General features: G+C 46.1%; 1 protein-coding gene across 16 annotated transcripts in view; it reads right to left on the minus strand.

The window, feature by feature from the left end:
• Window positions 1-275: 275 nt before the first annotated feature.
• The window catches only part of GZF1 (GDNF inducible zinc finger protein 1), a 61909-nt gene continuing 35033 nt past the window's right edge, over window positions 276-27151 (minus strand). For 3 of the 16 annotated variants that reach the window (XR_012673280.1, XR_012673282.1, XR_012673277.1), the window contains exons 2-10: window positions 19535-20842; window positions 17503-18441; window positions 15847-15941; window positions 15454-15621; window positions 14799-14956; window positions 13817-13958; window positions 6148-6242; window positions 4991-5158; window positions 3611-3768 (exon numbers count right to left, since the gene is read on the minus strand). Coding sequence is in view for 8 of the 16 variants with exons in the window: in XM_075147868.1 (XP_075003969.1) it covers window positions 13713-13958; window positions 14799-14956; window positions 15454-15621; window positions 15847-15941; window positions 17503-18441; window positions 19535-20842 (2914 nt within the window). In the remaining 8 variants the exon portion in view is untranslated. Of the gene's footprint in view, window positions 3065-3610; window positions 3769-4990; window positions 5159-6147; window positions 6243-8192; window positions 9560-12604; window positions 12816-13081; window positions 13192-13361; window positions 13959-14798; window positions 14957-15453; window positions 15622-15846; window positions 15942-17502; window positions 18442-19534; window positions 20843-26471; window positions 26528-26969; window positions 27087-27151 lie in introns of those variants that run through there. The other 13 variants (XR_012673279.1, XR_012673278.1, XM_075147873.1 and 10 more) reach the window with 12 other exon arrangements.

Genomic DNA, 27151 nt, shown 5'->3' on the forward strand with positions numbered 1-27151 from the left:
TTTTCAGGCGTGTTTCTTAACGCCTAGCTGAAGGTAGCTCCAAGAAACCGATCCCGACTGGCGGAAAGGTAAGGCCTCGCCCAGGCTTTCCCCGTGCTGTCGCTCCCTGGCAGCAGGGCATCTCTCGCAGGGCCTGAGGAAGAAGAGCGGCACCCGACAGCTTCAGGCCTGCAGCAGAGCTGCGTTAGGACTTACCCCAGTCTTAGTGCATTCACGGCGACGGGGTCTATAAGAAACATTTGATAGGGTCATCGAGTCACTGGAAGGGTCACGTCTTAAGATTTCAATCTTTTAATAAGAACAGTTCATACGAGTAACTCACTTCCGTACATTCGCGGAGTACAAAAGTTTCCCTGGCTACAGGTACTAATGCTCGGACTTTAAATATATCTACAAACTCTTTACATTGGTCGTTGGGAATACTAAGCTTCAACAGGAACATCGTGCTTGAATAAATATTTCAAATATAACCTCTTGGAAATGTTCTCTTTAAAAAAATTCCCTTTCTATAGATTAAGTTATGATTCCATGGTAACACATCAGACATCCCTTTAAGGTTCAAAAATAGCTCTGTGCCACAGTTTGGGTATCTTTATTGCTTTGCCAACCCCTAAGCCTTAGAACGGCCCTAGCAAGGCTTGATTGTGCTTACCTTTACACTAACGTAATCTTTCAGAAAGTTTTGCTCACAGCTTCAGCTGAGAAAGTTTCTGTGGAAATACTATGTTAATATTAAAGAGAAACAGAAGAGCAAAACAGGAAAATGAATTTGAAAAGCTCCAGATTTTTACATGGTGGCACTGGGAGTCTGGTCCCGAGTTTGAAGCGTTAACCGTACCAGCGAGTTGCTGTTGATTCACAGCTGCTCCCCAAACCAGGAGCCATCCCAGGCAGATGTTTCTTTGTCAGTGCCAACTATTTCAAAGGTTCCTCCCCAAATCCTCCCAGGTACTCCAGTGAGGTTAACGTGAGGTCAACCCAAGTCACCGCCTCCTTCCAGCTCAGCTTCGGTGTTAGCAAAGCAAATGCAGAAAGTGCTTACCCTGGACAGAAACCCTCTCAGGTTTCCCTGTGCAACAGCTTTCCCAGCTGCTGGATGTGACTGGGAGAACAAGGGGAAGGGAGGAGATATTAAGGAAAGCTCTGTCTGCCTTGGTGAGAAATGCCCAACCAGAAGCGAGATTCTCGTAGCGATTGGTGGTGCTGGGATCCAAACCCAGCAGGCTGCGTGAAGGTGCGGTTTTGGAGCGTGGGCTGAACGGCAGCCATACTCGGGACCCTTAGTCCCTCTGCTCGCTTCGTCACATTTCCTTATTAAAACAAACACAAAAAGGCGCATTGCCAGGGTTATTCTACTAAAATTCAGCAGCAGATGCTAATCAGTTAAAGCCTTCATCACTTACGTTCTTAAGGCTTGCCTCTTAACACCTGACTGGGGACAGTTAGACAGACACCAGCCTAAAACCGCCGTTCAGATTCCGACGTAGTCTTACAGACAAAGCGTTCACAGTCGGGGAAGTAAAGGCCTAAATCCCTTGAACAGTCCAGTACATTTTTCACTTACTTGCATCTTTTTATGCCTTTAGTCATATGAACCCTGACTGCCTCCCGTTTGTAACGGAATTTACCTCTGGGGACTCTTGCACTACTGGTGGAATTAGCTGTAGCAACTCGACAGCAAAACAGTAATTAACTTTTCCCACCAGAGTATTACTAATTTAAAAAGTAGGTCTGCGGTTCAGAGCAACAGCGATGTTTGAGTTACGGTGGAGAAAAGAGCATCGCTGACCTCTCTCGACCAGCAGAAAAGAGCTTAGATACAAGTCAACAGGAAAATGGCCATAAGCTGTCTTTCTACCCTAGATTTTCCAGCATAGCTGAAGTACTACTTTTCGTAGACATTTTTACAAGAGATGTTTCGGTCTCTTAATGGCCAAGTTATATGTAAGCTGGAGCAGTTAGAAGATGGAGACTGTCTGACCGAATGCAAGTGTCAAACCGCACCAGGTTTCACCAAAAGGTGAAAATAACACCACCACCTGTACAGACGCAGCACTTGGCTCCCACTTGCCCATTTTGCAACTAGAGAACCAAAACTCCTGGAACAAACCCCCTACATCCTTCCGAAGCTTGCTCCCACTCATATTCCCAAGGAGTGAGCTGGCTCACTGCTTGGATCTTTGGCAAAAGCAGAGATAAACCAACATTTCCTGAAAAGCAATTTAGAAAAACTTATTTTATGTATGAATTTCCGCTAGGGAAAATGCAATTAATTTCACTAAGATACCAGGCTGAGAAACACAACATCATTTTTCTTGATTGTACCTGTGTCATCAAATCAACCGGAAATCAAACTCGCACCTTTATAACCTATCTGAACATAGGTACGTACTTTCACCGCAGGCCAGCTAGAGCGAAGCAGCTGAACTACACCCTTTTACTCGTAGGGAATAAGCTTTCTGGGACTTCTGCCTCCTCTGCCACCGCCCTGTTGCGGTGTTACTCTGCCCTATCCTCAGGAGATGGAGCTGTACACGTTGGAGGTGGGTAATGAATTTTTTGAGGAAATTCTGGAAATCCAGTGCGTGTCTTTCACGTCTAGCCCTGCTTCCTTGTCATGGCTTCCCCTAGTTCCCTCAGTAGGTTATTGGCAAAGTCAAAGGACTATACAAAGGGTGCAGCTTAAGCTGGATTTGCAAATACCGAATTATTCCATATTCACCAGAGCATGAAGCTGTGGCTGAATAGAGTCTGTCTGCGCATGCAGCACCGTCAGCTCACTTAAAGTGGTAGCTATGAGGGCTTCCTGGGGTCCCGGAGTCCCGTCGGACTTACAGTCTGCTCCCGTGGCAGAACCGTTGTCATGCAGCGCAGTCACGCTCCCCGGGACAGCAGTCAAGTTTTGATAGTGGCCGTTTTCTGAGAAAGACAGCAGCTTCTCTGGTATTTTAGGTGACACATCATACTCTTCGTCGGGAAGCTCTGTTTTGTGACCTTCATCATTCTTAGATGCTCCTTCAACAATGACAAGGAAGGACTTCCAGGGTGTGTTTTTATCGTGTATCTGAAAAAAAAACCAAACAAAACCAGAAGGTTGAACACACGATGACTGTCCAGGAGGCAAAAGCTTGGACCAACTCGTACCTGACTCTGGTAGAAGAGAGTCATCTTTTCTTCCCCCATAACTATCCCAAATCCAGGTCGGTACACATCCGTGCACTACTCTGTGTCCCTGGTGAGCTCCCTGTTTTCATAGAGCAGCTAACGGGCCCAGCAGGGCGCCTAACTGGCCCCGACAGCGAATTCTGCTGCCACTTGCCAGCTGCACGGGGAACACGCTCAGAGGTCACAAAACAGATCTGTGACCGAACAGTCCTCAGGCACGACCTAATGGGCCGTGCCACAACGGATTAAGAATGGCTTCGCTGCAGACTGGGGACTGAAGACAAACCATTTGAGTATTGTAATGCCACGTCAGAGAGAGGACGATGTGCTAAACCAACAAAAACCGGGCGGGAAGTCCCCTCCAGGCCTGACAAAGTTGGCAGGTCACTACGCGGCCATGGAGAAGGTTCTAGGGCTACAAGGCAGTGGGGTGACAGGTTCCTACCGAAGTGTGCCGCCGGAGGGTGGACTTGTCAGTGAAAGTTCGCCCACAGGCGTTGCACATGAACGGCTTCTCGCCGGTGTGTATGCGATGGTGACGCTGGAGCGCATTCAGCTGCGTGAACTGCTTACCACACTGGTCACAGCAATAGGGTCGCTCGCCTGAAAGCAGAGCACAGCATTAAAGCGGCGATGTCGGGGTATTACGAGTGCTGCTCACCGGGGAACCTCAAGTAACCCCTGTACTTCATGAAACAGTAAGGCACGCACAAGCGCCTTCAGAAAAAAACCAAGATGTTTTCAGAACTCTCACAGCTGGGTAAATTTTGACACATCTGAAGTAAGCAGATACTTACAGAGTAAGGGCTAGACCCACAGCCTGCATAAATCTGTGCAACCACTGAAGCTTCCACATTTTTTACATGTATTTTCCATTAGCAACTGAAGTCCTGTCCCAGAATACAAGTTTTCCTATTTACAAGGTACGTTCTGTGAGCATGAATACCAGAGCTGCTCATAACCACTAGGTTCTCTCCGGGTACGTCATGAACTGTCTTGCTGCAGTCACTGTATTGAGCACTTTTTGAAACAACCGCATGTTTACTCCTTCCTTGGCTAAGATAGGAAAAGGGGTACCAAAAAACTTCCCAACAGATGCAAGTGGTGTCACAGAAGAAGAGGTGACATTCCACAACAGGAAAAAACCGTTATCATCAGCACCGCCATGCCGACGTCCCCTGCTCCCCCTGCAGCAACGCCACACTAGACACACAGATGCAGGAAGAAAGAGCAAGGCACGGCAGCCAAACAAGAATTTTGTTAACAGGGAATATTGGCAAGGACGCTTCCTACAGGGTGGTGCGGGATAAGAAAGTGTGGTATTTTTTACATGATGAAAGTAACGTGAGTATTTGCAACCTGCTGCACTGCTGAATAAGGTGGACTTTGAGAGAGCAGACAAGAAAACTTAAAAACAGACACTGAAGAGAAAATCCAAGCAGGAGAGAACACAAACATGAAAGGTGGGCAAGCGGACAAGAATGAGATCAGCTCTCTGCAGTACTTCGCTCAGAGCTAAAATGGACATAGTTCTTTGGTCACTAATGTTCTTGCTAATAACGCAGCAGCATTATTAACAACATCCGCATAGCTCTTGGAAGTATTTCAGAGAATTGCTGTAACTCAGTAAGAAGCACAGGGAGTACTAGGAGAAGGGAAGTGGATGAAAGAACACACTGCATCAAGAATCAAAACGTGCATGCAGGGTAGGAATTAAAGTAATGGCAAATCCTAGCTGAGAAATTCCTTGTCTGAATTATGCAACTGAGGTCTACGTCTTTTAAATCATGATGGTTTGTTTCAAACAAAAAAGAGCACCTCCTACCTGTGTGAACTTTTATATGCTGGTAGAGCGAGTTCCTCTGTGCAAACGTTCTGAAGCAAACTTCACATTTGAACGGTTTGGATCCAGTATGGATTCTGTTATGGTGTTTCAAGTACTCCTTAGAGGCAAAGCTCTTCCCGCACGTTTCGCACATAAAAGGCCTTTCGCCTACACCAAGGGTGAAGAGGAGAATTAAACATCACACGCCAAAACGGAACGCTATTCGATACAAACGAACCACGTGCCAGCCTCACAAAAGGATCTGCGAGGGCCACATCAGGGGTCTCTGCAGAAGGCACAGAGCTTTCCCGCGAGAAATCTGCACAAACCCCTCCAAGTGCAAGGGCAACCACACCTATCCAACAGTGCACTAACAGCTCTACACAGTACATGGAAAGCCCAGGGAGACCTGCAGCTAGCAGTTCTTCTCACCACCTTTGGAGTATTCTGGCTTACTCTCATCGTAAACACAACGCTGCATGCCTCTGAGGAAAGGCCTCCACCTGTAAGCAGCCAATTTCAGTTAAACACGTCTCGAAAAGTGTTCCTGGAATTATATTCTATTTCACTGTAATTTAATGTTTTCTGCCATCCACATTCAGTTACAAGTTACCAGCAGAAGGCAGACCGTTTTAAGACAGGTCAGTTAAGAGATGCAAAAGTACCGCACGCAACTCGCGGGTGGTACGAAGGGTCAATTCAGAACACCGATGTACACCACGAAGGATAGCCAGGAGAAGGACACGTGCTTTTAAAAAGATCGGAACAAGCCAAGACAGCTGTTTTATATTCCTTGGGCTAACTGTTCCGGGCTTACAGAGAAATCATTTTTCTCTTAAGAATTCAACTAGACCTTTTATTGATGACAGATCTTTGGATATTGAAGACTATCCAAAGCAGCCTCAGTCCACACTTCAGACCTTGGATCCCAGCCAGACGGGAACTCCTTTTCTCTTTAATCAGCTCCTGTTACTCTCTCCACTGTCTGCCTATCCACCTAGAGGAACCTTTCTCAGTAAAATCATGTCTAGGGATGAGAATATCTGATTTTATATAAAAAACAACAACAAAAAAGCATTTGGTGAATGAAAATAAGATCTCCTGGTTTCACAGCAGGCCTCCTCCTGTAGGTAGGACGTTGCAAAAGAAAGCCTTACCTGTGTGACATCGTTTGTGATATATAAGCATGTGATTCTGAGTGAACCTGGCACCACACTCATCACAGACAAAAGGTTTTTCACCAGTATGGATTCTGAAATGAGAAAGCAACATTAAAGCACCGAGGTATATCTCTTTCCTTTGCAGCACAACGCAAGCTGTCTTTACTTTGTGGCTGCTCTCTGAAGACTGCCCGTATGCCTGCGCAAGGTTTTAGTGTCTGTTAGGAACACCTTCAGCTGGGCCAAACTCTGCATTGTGATTTCTGCAGTGCTGCTTTTATTGCTCGATCATGCGTGTGCTGCATGATCAAGGCCCAGATCCAGAAATTTCTTTAGGGTAAAAACAAATTTTTAAAGGTAAAAACTGAGTAAAGTTTGGAAAACTTGTATCCAGATAGGCAGACTGAAAGAAAAATGTAACCATCTTTTGGGTCTGAAGTAAAGCAAGTATCTTTATATTGCTGACACTATCGATAAAATATTCCACACAGAACGTGCGTGACGCGTTCCCTGGCACGCTGCTCTTGCAAGGCCATCAAGTGGAGAGTCACTGGCTACTCTGGAACAAGCGGCACCCAAGGAGCGGAATAAAAAAATGCCACGTTTATACAGTCAGTTTTCTTGCTGTCACCCCAAGCTTGCGGTATCATCTCCTGAGGAAGGCTGTGCGTACAGGAAGGGCAGTTTACAGAATTGCTGCCTGTGCCAGTTCACTCTAGCTTAAATTTTTGAGCCCATGCACACTTCAGGACACTCTTGAATAGGGCTGCAGGAACGCAGCCAGCAGAGGCCAGTTTTCATGGTGATACACATCAACAGGAAGAGCACAGATGTAAAAATATACACAAAAAGATGAGAAATTCTCACCACAGATTGTCACGATACACACGTGATGACAGCACTGAGTTTCCAGCATTCAACAAGCTTATTGAATAGCCATAGTGGTACACGATGGAGGAGAAACTCCACTTACGCCAAAAGCGAATTTTTAAAGCAGCACAAAGCAGTTACTTGCGGTTAGGAAAGGACAGATGATGAAAGAGAGATGCCATACAGCTGCATCAGCAATAACATCATAGGAGCACTCTAGTAAAAGTTATGCTTCTGGTTGTGCTTTCTACCACTGGGAGTAAACCCACTGCCTTCAAAAGGGGCAGTGAAACAAAGCAGTGGTTAACGAACCCATCTACCTTGCAGGAAATGACACCTAGGAATATGCCGACACTACCGCATTCTCTTTTTGGATCCGAGTAGTAGTACTCCGGGATATTTCTTCTACACTTCCCTCTCCACGCTGACTCCCTGGCTATAATCTGAATTTTGGTTGCAGATGACTGCTTTGGTAGATGATAAAAGCAGGCTAAAGCCCTCAACAGCTAGAATTTTTGCCTTGACAAAAATGTCTCTCCCACGAACTTTCGAGACCACGCCTTTGCACCTCCACCTTTGAGTCTCACTGCAATGTAAGCGCTACGACTGATTTCATCAGCTCCACGTGGGTGCCTTCGGTGCTTCACTCGCCTCCAGACATGACGTGTCAGCCTGATTCTAGTCAAGTATCAGCTGTTTTCTATGCTTAGCACCCAAATCTGGTGTTCTTGAATTTAATACACAGCCAAATCTTTTTACAATATTTTCATCCTTATTGCATAACATTTTTCTATTGAATACAAAGAGGCATCAAATTAGCTGAAATAATTATAGCCCTAATCCTACAAATAATTTGGCATGAGGGTTGCTTTTCTCATGTGAAACATCCCATTGACTCTTAATAGGTCTACTCCCATGAGAAAAGTTAACTGTGCGCTTCAGCAGCAGCAGGCCTCGGCCCATGCACCTCTACTTTGGCTTAAAGAAAACTACAGCAACCCCCTTAACCTGAAAAGCGGGAAAAAAAAAAAAAGCTATGAAAAAAGGAAATACGGAAACTTTCCACGCAGTCATGTTTTACATCCCCACTTCACGTGAAGGCTCAAGGTGTGTTCCAGGGGATTCTGCTTCTCCCCCCAGAATCTAACAAGGCCAGTTAAGTCTGTTCATACCTCATGTGTGTTTTAAGTGCAGAAGGCTGAGAAAATTTAGCCTCACACTCTGTGCACCCATAAGGCTTGTCGCCTGTATGCGTCCTTTCATGGAGCCTCAAGGCAGTTTTGGAGCTCAACCCCTTTCCACACTGTTGGCACTGATGACGCTCCCCACCACCCTCATGAACCTGGAGAATGTGCCTCTTGACGTCCTTCTTCCTCTTGAACTTCTTACCGCAGAGCTCACAAGGGAAGTGGCGCTCGCTGCTGTGGACATGGCGCTGATGGCTTTTTAGGTTGCACCGGTTGGCAAAGGTCTGGCTGCAGGTTTCACACCGATAAATGATTTCGGCTGCAATGCCGTGGCTGTGCTTTATGTGCTTGAGAAAACTTTTCTCATACAGGAATTCCTTCTCGCACGTGCTGCACTTGAAATTACTGCCTCGTTTCTTTTTATCCTCTTCAGATTTTTTCAGGTTTTCTTCCGATTCGAAGTTGCCATCACATTCTTCGCTTTCAGGTTTGATGTTGTTCTCCGCTTGCTCCTCCTCTCTCTCCATATCACACATATCCTGATCTTGGGGATATTTGTTTTCTTCAACAGCAACCTCTGCATTCTTCTGCTGCTCTCTCAGCCGCCTTGTGTATTTCTTCTTCGGGATTTCCACAAATACTTTCCTCCCAGCCAGCCTCCCACTTGCCCTTCTGATTTTGGCATAAGGAGGCTTCACCATTTCCTTCTTTTTGTCCATTTTCTCTTTTGATTTGGTAGCCGGCATCTCAGGAGACATCCCGTTGCTGAGCCTGTCTACCGGGGAGTCTGGAGGATCCAGAGGACAGTCTGCCTGGTCAGCTTCTGCCACAGCAGCTGCTTTGGACTCGAGCAAAATGCTTGGCTGGGCAGCACTCTCTTCCTCAGAGTTCTGTGATTCTGAGAAGTTTTGCAACTCCAACAGCACCGATTCCAGCATCTGCTTCTTTAATTGAAAGCAGGTTTCCGAGAGGTCCAAGCACTTCAGCTTTTCGGCTATTTCTAGCATCCGCTGCACTCTGTCTTCTTCCACTTCTACCTTCGCAGTATAGACAAACTCAAGAAATGAAGCAAAATCAGCAACCTGGACCTCATTCAAGAACACGTTGGTCCTTGGGCCATCCATGCCTTTCTCATTAAGGAACACCTCCTTGAAAAATTTGCTGGTCGCTGCCAATACAGCTTTGTGAGCAACAAACTCTGCCCTGACACCTTGATACTCCACGCTGACAGTCACGTCGCAGAGGTGGCCCAGGAGACGCAGCTGATGCATTTCATTCAGAAGGTTGATAGGAGAGGACTTGGATTCCAGTAAAACTGCATTACTTTCCATCTTTCTTCTCTCTGCAAAAAGCTGTTAACAACATTGCACGTTAGCTATTTGCACGGAAGCTAACAAAACTCAAAGATTTCAGCAGCCAGAAGTCACGTCCAGACTTTCGAGAGTGCTTCACTTCAGATTTAAGCACTTAAGGTGCTTGAGCTTAAGAGACCAGACTTTCAAAAGACCATTGTGAAAAGTCTGGCTAGAAGCGCAGATTTCAAGTCTAAGCGGTCATTATCTAAAGCCATGCCGCCAGTCATACACAGAGATTTCTCTGAAGTTAATTTGAGTTTAAATCTCAACCGTAATTTTACCTGAAACATTAGAGACTATCAGAACCTGTAATAGGGACAAAGCAAACAGAGGAAGATCAAAGAAATGTTCTCATTAAGGCATATGGAATTAAGAAATTATTCTCCCTCCTAATCAGGCAATAGGAGAAGGGTAAGATTAAGTAAAAGTTAACTGCAATCCTAAATAAACACTTCCTTAAACAGGCTTTCGAGATAAGACTTTTAAACAAGACTCGGATAAAATTCCAAATGCTTAACCGACCAAAGCACAGGAGACTGCATAATCGTATTCTCAAACTGTAAACCTAAGAAATCATAAAACTTCCTCAAAGTGTTTCGTTTTTTAAAAAATTCCTCATTCAAAATGGACTTACAGCCTCTAAATTTTGAATGCCCATTTGTAGCCTTACAAGGGCTTCGCCATTTCCGCTACTGTTTTGGTTATGTCGCATTTCCCAGTAATGTTTTAAGCTGCTCCAAAGTTCCCAAAAGAACTGACTTTTTTTTTTTTAAAAAATGTTTGATCCCAGAACAAATAATATTTCTGTGAACTCTGAAGACGCTCTGAATAACACCCCCACTGCAATCTATTGAGCTTCACTGTGTTCCTAACAACTACGTAAGCATGCATTTTGAATCTGAAGAATTTCTTTCCGCTTCCCAAAAGTTAATTAAGGTTTCTTTTCTCTGTACAGTAGACTTGCAGCCTTTTATACACAGGATGCTAGAAATCTCGCTCAGAAAGATAAATCAAAAAAATAGTGTACAAATGGAACAAAATTTGTATTCATATAACAGTAAGGAAGCCATATTAAGCGTGAAAGAGAGACACGAGAACAATATTCATAGCATCAGAAAGAGATGCTCCTCCTCCCATGGAGCTATAAACTCAAATTTTAGTCCATACTCAATTCAACAAACCAAAAATTAGGCTCGCATCCCAGTACAATTTTCTGTTAAAACAGTTCTGATAAAATATTTTCAAGAAACCATAAAATGGAGAGGTACAAAATACACAGCTTCATGGAGATTATTAGTAGCCATGTACAATGAATGCTTCGTGGACTTGATAGTACACAAGGTAAAAAGCCACAGGGAGCCCCTGCCCTAAGGAGTTTACAAATAAGGCAGACAGGACCCAAGGGAAGTAGAATCATTTCCCCAACCTCACGCAATAAGCAATCCACCACGGGCACCCAAACCTCTACCTGAGATTCTACAGAAAAAGATTATCCTCAGAACCAAACCTTTCCTATTTCTTAGCCTTTGAGTCTTCAGCTCAGTAAGCTTGCTATTAAGATTTAAATAGTTCCATTAACATTATTCTAACAAATACCTAAAAACCACTGTTACCGAGTTACACGTATTACACCTGAAACAAAAGAACCAGGAAGGGGATAAAGAATCACCTGTGCCAGCTCAGAGCTCAACAAGCATCTCAAAATATTGTCCACTTTTACAAGCAAACCCCAATGCTACGCTTTAGTTTTGACAGGAATTTTGTATAAATGAGAACGACGTGATTTGAGCCCTGACTGAAAGGCTGACTCTTATAAATGAGCATAAAAGATGATGTTTAAATTTTGCTTCCCTTTCTCCATAGCCACTCTGCAATTTTTTTTCCTCCCAGTTATATGACACACTGGCACCCCGAGTATTTGAGGATGAATTAAGCAAAGACTCGCTAAATGCTTTATCTGAAATAATCAATGATATAAAAATGTAACTTTTTCCCACCATACCGTTATTTTTGAACTACTTATCATGTTATTTCACAACTAGCCGCCTGTTTTCCACTTGAGCACGCAGCAAAAGCTGTGGTCACGTGTAGACAACAGTGATCCCCAGCAGGAAACAAGAACCCAAACCACAAACTTCTCCCACTGGGGTGAACGAGCTCGTAACCGTACTCAGCGAGCTGCTCGTTTCAGGAGCTGACCACAGACGCGTGTGTTAACAGACACGTTATGCTAATTCCTTTTTTTCTTAAGGCTGCAAAACAGAAACCTCCTGTTCTTCCCACCATAGTATTTACAGAACCAAAAGCCACTGTGAAAACAGGTTGCTCGCTCCCATTGCTAGCTGGTTTGGAATTTGTTCAGAGCAAGAGCATTAATCCAACATGTTCAGTAAGACACATTGCGCTGTGAAGGCTTTTCATTACCACTCCTGCGGCAAGTACACTGAGCTGCTGAGCACTGGGCTGGCACAACATCTTTGACAGAAGCGTCACATATTCATCTTAAAAAAGACAAGGCCTGAAAATCTGCAAACCGAGCCTGCTCACTAGGACTAGCCTGTAGAACTAAGATTCAAATAAAAGCAACTCTGGCATAACGTCAGCCGTCATACACCAGGCATGGGTCCCCTTCCAGAGGCAAAGCTAGCTGAAAAGAGATAAAAAGAGCCACCTAGATTTAACAGATTGTGAACCCACAAGCTTGTCTGTTCTTCTGCACCAACAATTCCACACGGTCTAGTAAGAGACATCACTGCTACGCGCCAACCCGCCTCATTTAGGATTGCTCTGACTATTGAAGTTACAATAACGGCACCACAACAACAGGCACAGCCTGCAGGGCTGAAGCAGAAGTTAGACCTGCGAAGCAAAGGACAGCACGCTGAGGCAAACACCCAGCCCGAATTTTAGATGACAGGCTGGAGCACCCCATGAGGACCCGGCAGCCCCCGTGAGCGTGCAGGGGCACTCGGAGACGCGCGCTGACCCCTAACCAGGCCAGGAGACTGCTGCCTGGAAGGAGGACGGGGCATCGCCACATACTTCCCCCACAGCTCATGTGACAAGGCCAGTGGCACTCCTCCTCCTCAGCAGCCTTCTTCCTCGGCCTCTCTTGCTTGCCTGGCGACCGGCTGCAGCCCGCAGGCGCATCTCAACCCGGCCACAAGAAAGTGCGGCAGCCCCCGAAGGGGTAACAGGGAGAGGTTGCCCGCGCCTGGGACCGGCCGTGAGGGTACTGACCTCCCTGCTGAGGGGAGACCCCCCGCCGCCCTCCGTTTCCTCTCCCCTTCAGAAAGCGCCGTGGATCACACGGGAACGCTGGGACCGCGTCCCGCTACCCCCCACGGCAACGGCCGCCGCGCGGAGGGCCACAGCGGCCAGCGGCTGTGAGGAGAAGGGGAAGCGGCTGAGGGAGGCAGCGAGGCCGCCGGGGGGGGGGCCGGGGCCAGACCCACCACCGCTCCCTGCGACGGCGGCTGCCGCCGTGTGGGGGAAAGGGGCCCCCGGTCCCGCACTCACCGGGCAGCCCCGCGGCCGGGCCGGGCCGGGCCGGGCCGCTCCTCAGCGCACAGCCTCCGGGCGGCGGCCGGAAGCGCTGCCGCGCGATAGCCCCGCCCCCCGCCCTGACAACGGCCCTTGGCAGGGGACGGCGCAGGCGCCGCCGTGACGCATAGGAAATGGCGTCAGGCGGCGCGACGGGCGTTGCTAGGCAACGCGGCCCAGCGGGCCCAGCGCCCGAGTCTTACCAAATTACCAAGTTTTCTGCAGTCAAATCTACGCAAATCAATCGCTTACGGGATGGGTGGCCACGTACGCTACGAGCGCATCTTTATTAAAAAAAAAAAAAAAGCAGTAATTTACAGCGACAGCACCGTGCCCGTGTGCGTAGGCACACACCGTCCCGCGCCCGCTTTCCCGGGGGGATGCTCTGCGATGGAGCCAAGGCTTGGTAAAAAACAGGATCTAAAATCTAACCGGCATAAACGCTTTTAACAAGAACGACGAACCTCTGACTGCAGTGTCCGAAACTCCAGCCCGCCTGCGTAAAGACGACACCGCGCCGTGGAGCTTAACGAGGCAATAAACGTTTGAGCTAATTGAGCCTATGATGAGCGGGAGAGACCGCACGCTTTTCTGGCGATCACTGACGTTATAAGTATAAAAGGGAGCGATCGGCGTCTTCCGCGTGACTAACACTAGATGGCACGCGTTCTACTTTTTTAAGAACAATGCTTTCTGGTTTATAAAGTTTACCTTGGTCAACCGACCAAATTTCCGGCGCAGAGTCTTCACCCGTACAGGCTTCCGAGAATGTTTCTATTTTGGACCAATTATGGTCTTTTTTGGTTGTAAGATCTATTAAGAAACTTCTCCAGTGAGCATTCCGGTCATGAATCTAGGGAAAAAAAGGGGGAAAACAATTACATCCAATTTTTTCCTAACAATAACTTTTAATAACTGAAGATTTAATCCAGTGCAAAATCAAATAGTATCAGGGTTAACTCTCAAATGCAAAAGCTGAACTCTAAAACGTAAGAACAAGTCTGTTTTGCCAACCCCGCACTGATTTTCTGGCTCCGCTGTTATGGTACACTTCCAAAAGCAGCTAGAATTTCAGCATACAGGCAAACATTAACTTAAAAACTTGCAGTTGGGGAAAAAACCCTCATGTTCTATCGTAGCAGTCACTTCAAGGACCCGAAGGGCTCTGAAAACAGCTAAGCTCAGCAATCCATTTTTCAGCACGCTGCAACGCTGGGAACATGTAAAACCACATTCATCTGCAACACGAAGACGTTATAAACCATCGTGTTATGGCCTCTGTGCAAGAGGCTTAAAAGACTGCAGAGACTGTAGTAACACAAAACGCGGTACCAATCCTTTTTTGAGAAAAGGATTCAATCAGTAATCAGCATTTTAAATAACCATTGTCTAAGACTGGATTTTTCTTTTGAAGACCATATGACTAGTTGGGAGATGACTGGTTTGACAGCCAGTAGTGGGAGCTGCTGCGCTGCTGGAGGAAAATTCTTCAGAAATACGTTTTTAAAAGCTGTCTGTAGATGGTAGAGCAACCTCCCAACCCTAATATTCACTCTTCCACAATTTTTTTTTTAAGTAAAGATCAGAACTTAAGCACCAACGTGAACCCTCATTAAGCCGAGAAACTTCTCTCAGTAGTTAAATGTCCCCACGGCAGTTTGCCTGCCACAAAGAGACCCGAGGGGCGGCGTACCGACACGTGTCTGCGCAAGGTGGACATGTCCGTGAAGGTTCTCTCGCAAGCTCTGCACTTGTACGGCTTTTCCCCGGTGTGAATGCGCTGGTGACGCCGGAGAGCGCCCTGTTGGGTGAATGTTTTCCCGCACTGTTCGCAGAAATACGGGCGGGTCTCTAAAAACAACAAAACCCAGGAAGCGCAGAGTTAGAAGGCAGGTTCTTTGGTCCTGATTTCAGCAGGCAAAAAGCGTAAAGAATCTGCATTGAAAAGATCAATATTGATAAAGCGGTGTACATAGGAGATATGAGCTTGGGGCCCTGGTTTATGTGATAAATGTTTCTTGGCTGCGAGGGAAAGCCTGAGAACAACTTCCTGATCTTGCAAGGGAAATAGAAGCAACTACAGCCGCTCTTCTGCTCCAACATCCTTCAGCAGCACAAAACAGGCCTCAGTCTTCTGGGCAAGCATCATCTGATATGATAGAAGACAATACCGTGCCCTGTTTAACAAGCCAGGATCAGTACGAGCCCTGCTTCTCCTCATCGCCTAATTCAAGGAGCTTATAAAAGTGGTTCTGGAATAAAATGCCACCATCCAAACTGGAAAGTACTTCAGACCCAAGCTTCCAGTGCCGTTTATTTTCCCAGCCCCGAATAGTTTGTTTCGTTACCTGCATGGACGTTACTGTGCTGGGCTAGCGAGGCTCTCAGTCCAAACATCTTCCCACAAACCTCGCACTTGTAGGGCTTAGCACCCATGTGGCATCGTTTATGGCATTTTAAATATTCGTTGGTGGCAAAATGTTTTCCACACACATCGCATTTAAAAAGGCGCTCTCCTGAGCAAAGAGAAAAAGACATTGTGAATTCTTTCAGCAGAATTTTGTACTTCAAAGTTGGTTTTCAAATGTCTTTCTATCCCTAGCAGTTCCTTCCTGGTACTTGAAGTCTCTTCTGCGAATTACAAAACCAAGTGTGCACCTTTTTCAAAGCCCTTTTCTAGCAGTATAAAGGGAGGCGATGGGAAGAAACAGATGGAAGGAACAGAAGTATTTAATGCCTACCTGTGTGGGTCCTTTTGTGGCCAGTGAGTTTGCCTTTATCAGCAAAGCAAGCCCCACAGTCTTCACAAATATATGGCTTTTCCCCTGTATGGGACCTAAATGGACCGAAACACAAACGACTATTAACAAATTAGCTCTTGTAATGCATTCTTAAAACAATTTATTTGAAATTACATTCTGCCACTACAGGCAGCATACTTCATTTTTTAAATGAAGCGGAAAAAACCACATTCTGCTCTGTCAGGAAATATAGTGTTTGCCAGTATAGGTGCTACGCTAAAGCACTAAACTTCCCATTTAAGGTTTACTTCTTCCTCACTCTCAGGCCCTACAAAATCCACCTTTCTTTCACAAGTTATAGCTCATAGTACAAGCATCGGAAGGGAGAAAGCAGGGATGATGACAAGCTGCTGCTGTGCTAGAGACTGAAAGTGCATCCAGATTGTTCCCAGCACAACGCCAGCAGCAGATCTCTTGGGACACTGTTGTGAGCCACATTCTTGGCTTCTGCAATCCCTCCGTCTCATGTCCTCTGGCCTGCAAACTTTAATTGGCAGGATATTCCCATTTTTAAGACAAAAGGCACTAAGGAAATTCAGGCAAGCAGTATTTCTGAACACATGCTGGACATCTGATTTTAAACTAGCTCAAATCAGAGAAAGTCTGAGCCTAACGTTTGCTCTAACACTGTGCTGGCTTCCCTTATTCCAACCCAAATAGTCCAATGTGCAAAAACATGCCTCATTTTGACTTGTCAGGCCAAATTCTGCAAATATGAGACAGCCAGTTACCCAACAAAAACCCCATGAGTCACTGTTTTGTTGCAGTCATACCGCATCTTACAGGCAGCGTAGCTCTGCTGCGTTTCAGCAGTCACTGATTATCTCGACATTTCAGATGTTTTGCTGGTCCTGAATCAGTATGCCTCACAATTTTTTAAACCACTGTAAGAACGCTTAAGAGGCAGAAGAAAGCTACTGTCCCCATTGCATGGGTCCACAATCTCTAGTAGCGGGATTTCTCTCACCTCGTTTAGCCCGTCAACAGTTAACCTCCTCTTATAAGCTATCTGCTAGGCTCCCTGTTGGGAGAAAGATGGGAAATTCCATGGGATGATTCACCCTCTCCTGGGAGAGGACACATTTAACGTAGAGACCACCAGAGAGCAATTCATCCAGTCTAGCTCCAGTGACTACTGAGGGAGCCCAGATGAGAAGTCCAGCCTTTGTACTGCGTACGAGAAATGAAATCCCAAACTAAATGACTTGCTCAGAGCGATAAAGAGCGAGCAGGGCTCAGCATCTGGGTCTCTGAGGTCCTTGACTAATTCTTCAGCCTACGCTACTTGCCATCAGCGAAGGCCATCATCTTATTTTGAAGACTATCTCAAATGACTGGCTTTTGCTTACGAGTTCAGATAGAGCATCTGTTTCAAAATCCTTACTAAAGCTGATGCAATGACCAGATGCAGACAAAGCCTTTACGTAAAAAAATTAATCACAGATACTACAGAACAAATCGTATCCCAGTGTTCCTGTTATAAGGACACGCAAGGAGAATGACTCAGAACTGGGAAGTCAGAAGAGGAAAAAGAAGTGCTGAAGTGCGCTGGGCATGCAGGGAGTGGTAACGGGAGGAGGAGTACTATAGGCTGACCTGGTATGGATCTTAAGTTGCGATGGCTGAGCAAATTTTGAATGACAAATACCACATGCGTAAGGTTTTTCTCCTGTATGCGTCCGCATATGAAACACTAGTGCTGTTCGGGAGCTGAGGATCTTCCCGCAGACAGAGCAGAGAGGGCGTTTGACTCTGCCTTCGTGCTTCCGCATATAATGCGTCCTCACGTCTCTCTTTCTCTTAAAAGTCGCATTGCAAAGGGTGCAGGCAAACTGCCTTTCTTCAGTGTGGACACACGCTCGATGCTCCTTCCAGCTGTTGTAACTAGCAAACGACTTGCTGCAGATGTCACACTGATAGACTTTACCAGGCAAGCACTGATGGACATCTCTGCAGTGATCCACATACTTTTTCCGGGAAACAAACTGCTCATTACACTTATCGCATGTTATTACATAGGCAGATTTGTTATTCACCCCACTTTTATTTACCTTCCTTATTTTAAACTCTTCATCTGATTCATGTTCTTCACCATCCTTTTCATTAGAGTATTCATCATCCTCATCGTCCTCCTCAGTACAGACCTCCTCGTTATCTCTACTGTCTTCAACTTCTGAATACCCCGCTTCGTAATCTACCTCCTCCTCTCCCTTCACACTCATTTCACCTTCATCTTCATTCCCTTCTTTACTCATTTTTTCACTTCTTGCTTCAGCTTCCTTATATTTCCGCTTCCGTTCTTCTTGCTCATTGCTACAGCCTGCTTCGGTAACAGACGAACCCCCGGGTTCTTCCTCATGATTTGCGGCCTCTTTGTGCCTCGCACACTTCTGTCGCTCGGCCTCCGATGTCCCATCCCACGTCTCTCTGTCAGGACCTTTGTCACAGCTTGTTGCGTTTGGTCTATGCGCAGGCGGAACTACCATCCAATAGACAGGCATAAGTTTCCTCTCTTGCCCAGACTCATGGATTTTTCTGTTAAAACAAACAAACAACAGAGCACAACTTCAGTAAGTTTAATTGTTTCAATTCAGACATGTTTGCCTTGGAGGAAGAGTCGTTTCCTTTTAATTGTTCTTCACACCATTTAATAAATTAACAGCATGTTTGGAGAGCTGAACAACAGGGAAATTTTGTGTAGAGTTGGACCAGATAATTAAAGAAAATTAAAAGGTCTCAGTTCATCAAGGATGGAGCCATCTGACTAGTAACATAGGATGGACTGTACGTTTTCCTCCAAGGCCACGGTGGACAGGATAAGAAATTATGGACTTAAAACAAGGGAAATATAGATTAAATGCCTATATGGAAAAACAAAACAGACCCCCTTGTAAGCCATCAATTGCAGCAGTAGGTTAACTCTACTTATCACTACTCAGTGCACGGAGCACGCTATGTCATTGCACTTGTGACACATCTGGAATGTTTTTTCTGCTACTGGACTGAAATACAAACAAATTTTGACTTTTTTTAAAAGGGAAGGTGGTTTTCTACTGCATCCCAGCTATCTCCTGTACCAGACAGGCAGGGTACGGAGATGTCTGACATGCACAGTGGCTTTTGCAGTTCTGGAAACTACTGTGCAATTTCAACACCTTCTTTTCAGTCAGGCAGCGCTTAATAAGCCTATCTGGCAGCTCACACTACACAGCAAAACAGCACGCAGGATATTTGGCCCATGAAAACCATACCAAAAAGCACCACACTACCTTGACGTCTGTGAAATGGGCATTTTCTTGTGCACTTTAAACAGATGCCGATTCTTTTCAGGCTCCTATTTAAAAACCCAAATCTGAGGCTTCCAAAATCACCTAAAAGATCTGGTTGCACAAGTCCCCTTTGATTCAATAGGAAACGTTTGCCTAAATTCCCAGTCTGGGAGACCTCAATTCAGTAATCTGGACTGAGAGCTTGATGAGGTCAACGGAAAAAATCTGTGCAGATTTCAACACACTTCTGACCAGATCCAAGGAATTCTGGAACTAAAGCAGTGAGGGCTTCAGGAATGCTTTCATCCTGGTGCCCAGCGAGAAAACACGCAGGGACACACACACAGAGAATGCTGTACCTTATATGAGTATTGTAAGCAGACCTCTGCGCAAAGCTGGCGGGGCAGCGCTCGCATTTATAAGGTTTCTCCCCCGTGTGCGTTCGTATGTGGACTGTCAGGCCGCACTTGGAACTGATGACCTTGTCGCAGTACGGGCAGGCCTGGGGATCCCGCTTCTTCTCATGCACCCTGCGGATGTGGTCGTTTGTGTCCTTCTGGCGCTTAAACCTCTTGTCGCAAAACACGCAGGAGAAGCCCCGCTCATCACTATGAGCGGTCAGGAGGTGCTGCCGGAGGTTCTGGTGAGTGGAGAAGAGCTGCTCACACGCGTTGCAGCTGTACTTGACAGCCAGATTAACGTCATGCTTGAGCTCCATGTGTGACTGGTACTGCTTGATAACACGGAACGATTCGTTGCACTTCTCGCAGGCAATCTGCGGCAAGACTTTTGCCACGTGCCGTGGTGATTTCCTACGTTCGGTTTTACTGGCAAATTTGGAAATTAAACCGTTTTCATCTTCCCACTGCTCAGGCAGCGCGTTCCCAATTACTACGCAGGCTTCCTTTGACTCAGTCTGACTTAGGAAAGAATGACTATTCTTGTTTTCTGGACTAACGATATCCATGCTGAGTCTGTTTCTGGTATCTGTCTTGTTACATTTCGGTAGCTTTGCTGTCCTGGATTTTGGCTCTGGAAAAGCAGAGTCCTCTCGCACCAGGCTTGCCGGTTGGCTTTCAATAAGTTCGTAGCCAGCCAGCAGCTTTTTATGTTTTTGCCTATCCCAAAGTTTCCTCTGCATGGGTATCGCCACAGCTTGGGAAGAGTTACTCAGTGTGCGGTTCTCCTCTTGCTGGATGCGAGTCCACTGTGGCCCGCCATTTTCACACAGCTGACCTTTCAGATGGAGGCTCAAATCTAACCCCTTCCTGCCCTCTGCTTTCACTTCCTCACAAATGTCAAGCAAATCCTTGCATTCAAGTCTTTCGGCTATTTCTTTCATCCGTTGCAGTTTTTCCGCTTCAATCTCCACTTCAGCAGTGTAAACAAACTCCAGGAAGGAGGTGAACTCTTCCGTGTAAATGTCTTGCAGAGTCACCGTGCAATTCTTGGTGTCCAGCATCTCATCATGCAGGAAAAGCCCCTTGAAATAGTTGCTGGAAGCTGCCAAGACAGCTTTGTGAACCAGAAACTCCTCCTGAATTCCGAGATGTTCTGTGTGAACTGTCACGTCACAGAGGTGACCGAACTGGTACAGGGAATGCAGTGCCCTCAGGAGGTTAGGAGCAGCGACCTTGGATTTCATCAGAATTTTCTTTTTCTCCATCCTGCCAGAAAAACAGACAAATGTTTGAATGCTTGCTCTCCCTCTTCCATGAGCTATCTTTTCATTCATGTATGACATCCATCACTTAAGAAAAAGCTCAGAGGAGAGCCATGTCCTAATTCCTAATTTACAAGACATGGTAAAGACCTCAAGGTTACTTCTATCAGTGCAACCGTCATCAGCAAACACACTTGGTTTATTACAGTCACAGATTTATATTTACGCTCTAGGATAACCCTTCAGAGCGAATATTCTGTAGCACAGATGGTAACAGTAATGAAATACGAGTAACATGAGTGGCCCAGCTTAATAATAAAACATTCTTCATAAAAGCACTTTTCAACAGTAGCGGTCACAACAATTTACAGTGGAAACAAGCATCTTTCCCCAGTCATCTCGTACCAAGGGGGAACTGAAGCATAGCAAGTCGCTTCACTTCCGATTGTTTCCAGGCTGGTGTTGAAACAGAGCCTGTGTTTTCACAGTCGCACCAGGCTCCACTCACTGCGCCAGGCAGCCCCTTGTGCCAAAGCAGGGGGATAAATCTTTGGATCTGGCTCAGTTTTGTTTCTGTTTTTTTTTACCCCCATGTAAAAAATCAGACCTAGGGGTTAATAATGATAGTTAGTAAGCCTCTATTGTATTTGGCCACTTAAATAATATACAGGGACAAACTACATCTCTAGAAATAGCTACAAATTTTTTGAGGAGGTAGTAGCGTTTTATTTGAAAAATGTTTCAAAACTGCTCCTTCTCAATCAACAGAGGGGTCAGAAGTTTTTTGACATTCCGACATTTTCAGAAAGAACAATTTGCATTTTCCCACCAGCTCTAGAGACAGACACTAGCTATTATTACAGTAAATCTGGTGCCCGAGAACTCCGTGGCTTTCCTGTCTCAACCCGCATGCGACACCTATATCGCTGGAACAAGAAGCCTCATTTACTCTTGCCCATAAAGCACAATGACGATGCTGTCAACCTTACTGAGGCCTTTAGACGTTCTGACCTGATCCTCTAAGCTGATATTCCTGATCTAGCATAGTTTTTAAATGCCTGTTATTTAGCACATGCTTACAACAGCTTTGTAAGCAAGGGAAGAACATCAGGCCAAAACAAACAGACGAATCAGCTTGTTATTGCTTAAAGGCTCTGTTTAAGCTTGGCTTGCTGTGCTTCCCTCTCACAGCAATAATGGTTGGCAGAAAATGACACCAAACTGTACTTTCACTTCTCATCTAAATTATGTTTGACATTATATTAAATACGTTCCTGGCAGATATAAACTGTCTGATTAAGAAGACAAATGTGTCTTCAACATAAAGTACCAGGAAGTCAAATACAATACATAGCCTAGAGTGAATAGGTTTGAACAGCAAGCTTAAGAGATAGCTTTGAAAATACTTTTCCTATTACAAGCTCCCGCAGCAAGCACCGCTGAGGATAATCATCTTCTAATCTACAAGGCGTAAGTCATTCAACGCTTGTGACACCCCAAATAATGTTTTAAAAACTGCATTTAAAGGTTTAAACTGATTTTCAAATGACCCTATTAAGTGCTGCTGGAAAGCGTACAACTACATTCGTAAGAAACAGACAGGATTTCTACTAAATATAAAATATCTGTGAATTTGACTTATGCAGAATCTCAAATATTTGTACTTAATTTGGGGTTTGATCCCGAGTGCTCAACGAGCTCCTGCGAGAAGTCCCACCCCAATGAATGGGACCGCTTGGGACCTCAGCCTTCCCACCTAGCTGGTGCAGAACCTCCTCACTCCCACACTCCTCACCCCTAGCAAGCTCCAAGATGTTTACTCAGAGAAAAGAAAACAAAAATATTCCTAGAGGAAAAATACTTAGGAAAAATAACTAGAAGAAAAAGACAAACAAAGCATGTGTTGAAACATCCCATAGAAGCTAGAAATTGAGGGGGGGAATGTGCAAAATACCATTGTCTAAATTCTATCAGAAAGGGACTGCTCACATCCAGACTCCTACAAACGTTCAATAATTATCACAGTCTCTGCCTTATAAATGCTGGCCAGCAGGCATCTTTAAAATGCTTCCAACTCAACATCTGCCAACTATTCCCTACCAACGATCACCAGCTACGTGGAGACATAACCCTAACAGCTCCCTCGGCACACTTGCAGACTGCAGGAAGAAGCGCAAATCCGGAGGTTAATACCTATATTCAGTCCACAAATTCACAAAAGCTTCCACCTAATCTGTCCCCTAGCTTGCCCTTCTTAATGTTTTCCAACAGGATATCCGTCTTCATTTCTGTGCAGAACTGATCCCAGCGTTGCGAAGCTCACCGATCAGTAGCGCTTAAAGAAATCAATGAGCAGAGCATGTGCTAATTTCCTCCTTCTCCTTTTTAAGATCCCCATCTGCGATAAATTCTTGATATGTGCTCCCATGTGAGCTCTACTAACACTAATATCTGATACTAAGCCAAATGGAGAGGTACGTTCCAACATCATCTCTTTAGTTCAGATTAAATCAGCCCAGAAATGGTTTACTGAAATGTCTTTCCAATGAAAAATGCCACAAATTAATCAATTCTCACTTTTTTTTTGGTCAGAAAAAATGAGACTGTACTTTTTGTTATCATTTGGAGAGGAAATTGATGTTTAGTTTTCTGAAGTGGTGTCAAATACAGCTTGTTTTCATGTTTTACAGTTTCATGAGGTTGAGAATAGAACACAATGTTTCAGGGGTATAAAACAGTATGTAAGATTTTTTTTTTTCCCCCCGAAAAAAAGTTGCGGTAATAGAAGACTTCCAAGTATTTTGCTTTCATTTTGGGGGTAAGGAAGCAGCGTCTTATCCCCAATAGATTAGGAAAGCTATTTTCTCCTTACTCTTTATGCTTCGTTAACACTTAATGACAAGAGAAGATTCTTGAGGAATTCCCATCCGCAGCAATGGGAATGAGGATGACAAATGTTGCAGTAAATCATCCAGTTATTGAATCAAAGGGAAGGACATATTTTGTTCTAATTGCCAGTTAATGCTGGCTTGAAATAACCACCAGTAATTGAATAGGAAAAGTAACAGTAACATCGTTAATAGGTTTAATTCTACTCCTCCATTTATGAACACAAGGCACCCTGGTCTTCGTAATCCTAACTTTTGCTCCCAACTGCAACCGTAAACCAAGCGTTCCCAGAGCTGCACCCCATCTCTTTTGCTTTCCGGCGCTCTAGCCAGCCCAAATCTCAAAACGATCGGCACTTCCCTCTCCCGCCCTACTCCAAACACGCCACCTAACCCAGCAGAACAAGCTCCCCAGCGGCGACGCAGGACAGTCACGAAGGCGGAAAAAGCGCAATGCGGCAGGAGGAGCGCGCTCTGCAGCTCCACAACCCCTCTGCTGTTTTCTCACACCCTCAGAAACCCCCTGGGAGCCGCTCCTGGGAGGCGGCAGGGTTCACAGCCCACTGGGAGAAAGACACCACTGACCACTGTGAACTCGTTACCACTTACGAAACCAGGAAGCAAAAGGGAGCTGGTTAGAGGTTAACAGCCCTTATAAACATCATTCTGAACCACTGCAAAAGCCAAAATGTATTTCAATTCAATTACGGTTCCTGATAAGTCCACTAGAATAAGTACAACTGTTTTAAAAAATAAAGCCTAACAGTGGCTTCCAATCTCCAAGAGATTTATATTTGCTCTATGCTATAGCGTCTTTTTTTTTTTATGATGCAACAACATAGTCAATAGCAGCTCTCTAATTCAGGATAATTAACACAGTAAACGAAGACGTTTGTAGGAAGGACAGTAAACATTTCTAAAACATTGTTGCTTCTTGGACTTTCACTGTTCATGTCTACTTTGCAGTTTCTACGGGCCAGAGCCTTAACTGGTGTGATACGGTATAGCCCTTTTGAAGTGAAGACAGTGAAGGTACACTGATTTATACACCCAAGTATCTAGGGCAGAAAAACCCAATAGGTCAAAGAAATTGAATTGCACAGGTTTCAAAAACTCTGTTATTTCACATAAATACGCCCTGCTTTTTGCAAAGTACGCGTAATCTTTGGTTGCTTGATTTTCCCCAAGCCTTTTCAACTAGATCTTAAGTTTCTCTTCAGAGAAGTAAGGAGGAAATTCTTCCTTAACTTATTTTCCCTGGAAGGGTTCCTTTAAACTCTCAACAGCTGCATGTACACGTACAACAAAGGGCCCTGACAGCGATCAAAATGACAACCCTTGAAATACCAACAGCATTAGGGGAAAATAAAAAAAAAAAAAAAAAAAAGAGTCCTGGTATGCTCTTACTTCATCATCTTTACCCTCTGCAGAAACTACGCAAATACGTCTTTGAACTGCTGGTATGGCGTAAGAGCGTGTAATGCTCCTCTTGATGCCTGGGCTACCACTCGGCAAATTAAGACAACATGGGTAGATCATAACAGCAGTGCAACACCTCAGATCCTGACCGATAAAATGAACCGCTCAAGAGATCAAACAACCAGAACTGCAGTACAACAGGCAGAATATTTAAGAGGACACAAACTGCCCTGAGTAAAGGGCAGTAAGACTGACTACCACAGATGCATAACACCTGGCTTCAGTCCTCAAACGAGCCATGCCTGTGATATTTTTTCTGATTTTTGCTTTGTTTTTTTTCCTGTAAAATCAGGTAATGTTTGCCTTCTTAAATGTGGATTGTAATGATAAAAATACATTAATAGCAGTGAGATAATAAGCCAACCTAGGTGAAAAAGAGCATTACGAGGATATAAATAACAGCTGGAGTTACTCAACAGTATTAATCATCTGGAAAATTAAGCTTATTCACATGAATTCCCGCATGACACGGAAACATAAAGTTAGGTATGTCAGGACATGGAGCGAACAGTAACAACCACCACACCTCTCCTGCCACAGTTTCTGGCCTGTTTATGCGCTGCTGGGTAAGCTGAGGAATTGCCATCCAGAGCATCCCAATTTATCCTCCAGCACACTGTTGGACAAATTCCTCCAAGAGTCGTTTAAAGTTGTTTGGTTCTTTTTTTTTTTTCAAACATGCAGGCCTTTGATTTCTGCCTTGCTAAAAACCAAGTACGTTACCTTTGAGACACAACTGGAAACGCTCCTCACCTGAGGAAAGCAAGGCTGACCACCCTTCCCAGGTGGAACAGCGCTAACGCTCACAATCCTATCCGAAAGATACCGCACCGTGTTATTCCTTACGCCACTGACAAAAACACAGTCACGATCGTCTTCTGGTTTTTACCGTTTACTTTGTGCGGCCAAGCGACTTCCACGCGCGTAGCGGCCTGCAGCGCGTACAGGCCCCCCCCGCGCCCTGCAAGGGCGTCAGAAACCACAGACGTTTTTCCCCGGGTGCCTGTCTCCTCACGGCGTGGCAGGCGGCCGGGGCTCCGAGCAGCGCCAGCGGGGAGCCGTGCGGCAGGCCGGCCGCCACCCGCCAGCCGCGCAGGGGCCAGGCCTCCCCGCCGCCATGCCTGCTGGCGAGGCGTCGAGGCCCGGCCTGCGCCCCGAGGGCGGTTCTCGCCCTCCCGCCGGGCAGGGCCAGGGTAGCAGCAGCCGGGCCCCCTCCCCACCCTCCCGGGGGCGCTTCCCGTCCCCACCGCCCCCGCCCGGCCTTACCCTGCCAGGCGGGGCGTCCCGCTCCCGCCTCAGCCGCGCTCCTCCCGCCCGGGCACAACCACCGCTCCCCCCCCCCCCCGCCTCGGCGGAATGGTACGGCGCGGGGGAAGGCCCGTCTGGCAGGGCCCTGCTGCCCGAAAGCAACATGGCCGCCCCGGCTTCACCGCATCGGCCGCCTTGTCTTTTGTAGCCATCTTGAGTGAGGGAGGCGGCGGGTCAGGAGCAGGCAGCCATCTTGGGCGCGGGCAGGGGGCCGCGCAGCTGGTGTTCCCACGCCCCTTGAGGGGACGGCATCCCGACGAAGCCCTCAAAGTTCTTCAGAATACCCCGTTCCTTGGCGTGCCTCCCGCCACGCCGTTAATTATTTTCTCTCAAGAAACTGCAGCATCTCCCCCCGCAAGCAGAAGCCCACGGTTAGGAATACCGGAGGGTGCCAGGCTTTGCGTGTGCCTGTTCACATAGGCCAGCCCACAGATTTATCTTGTGGAGGGTACCCACCTCAGGAAGAAGAAGATCTGGGGTCTCTGTGCAAGTTGTCCCACGAGGGCTTTTCCCGTGAGGAGGCGAGCGGCTTTGCTCTGCTCTCACAGCAGGTCAGGTTTTGGGGCCCCAGACCTGAAAAACAATTCAAGCTGGCTACCAGGGCTCAGTTCGCTCCGGTGTGGTACAGTACTGTCTCT

This window comes from Calonectris borealis, chromosome 3 (genome assembly GCF_964195595.1).
Source record: "Calonectris borealis chromosome 3, bCalBor7.hap1.2, whole genome shotgun sequence".
Classification (NCBI taxonomy): domain Eukaryota; kingdom Metazoa; phylum Chordata; class Aves; order Procellariiformes; family Procellariidae; genus Calonectris; species Calonectris borealis.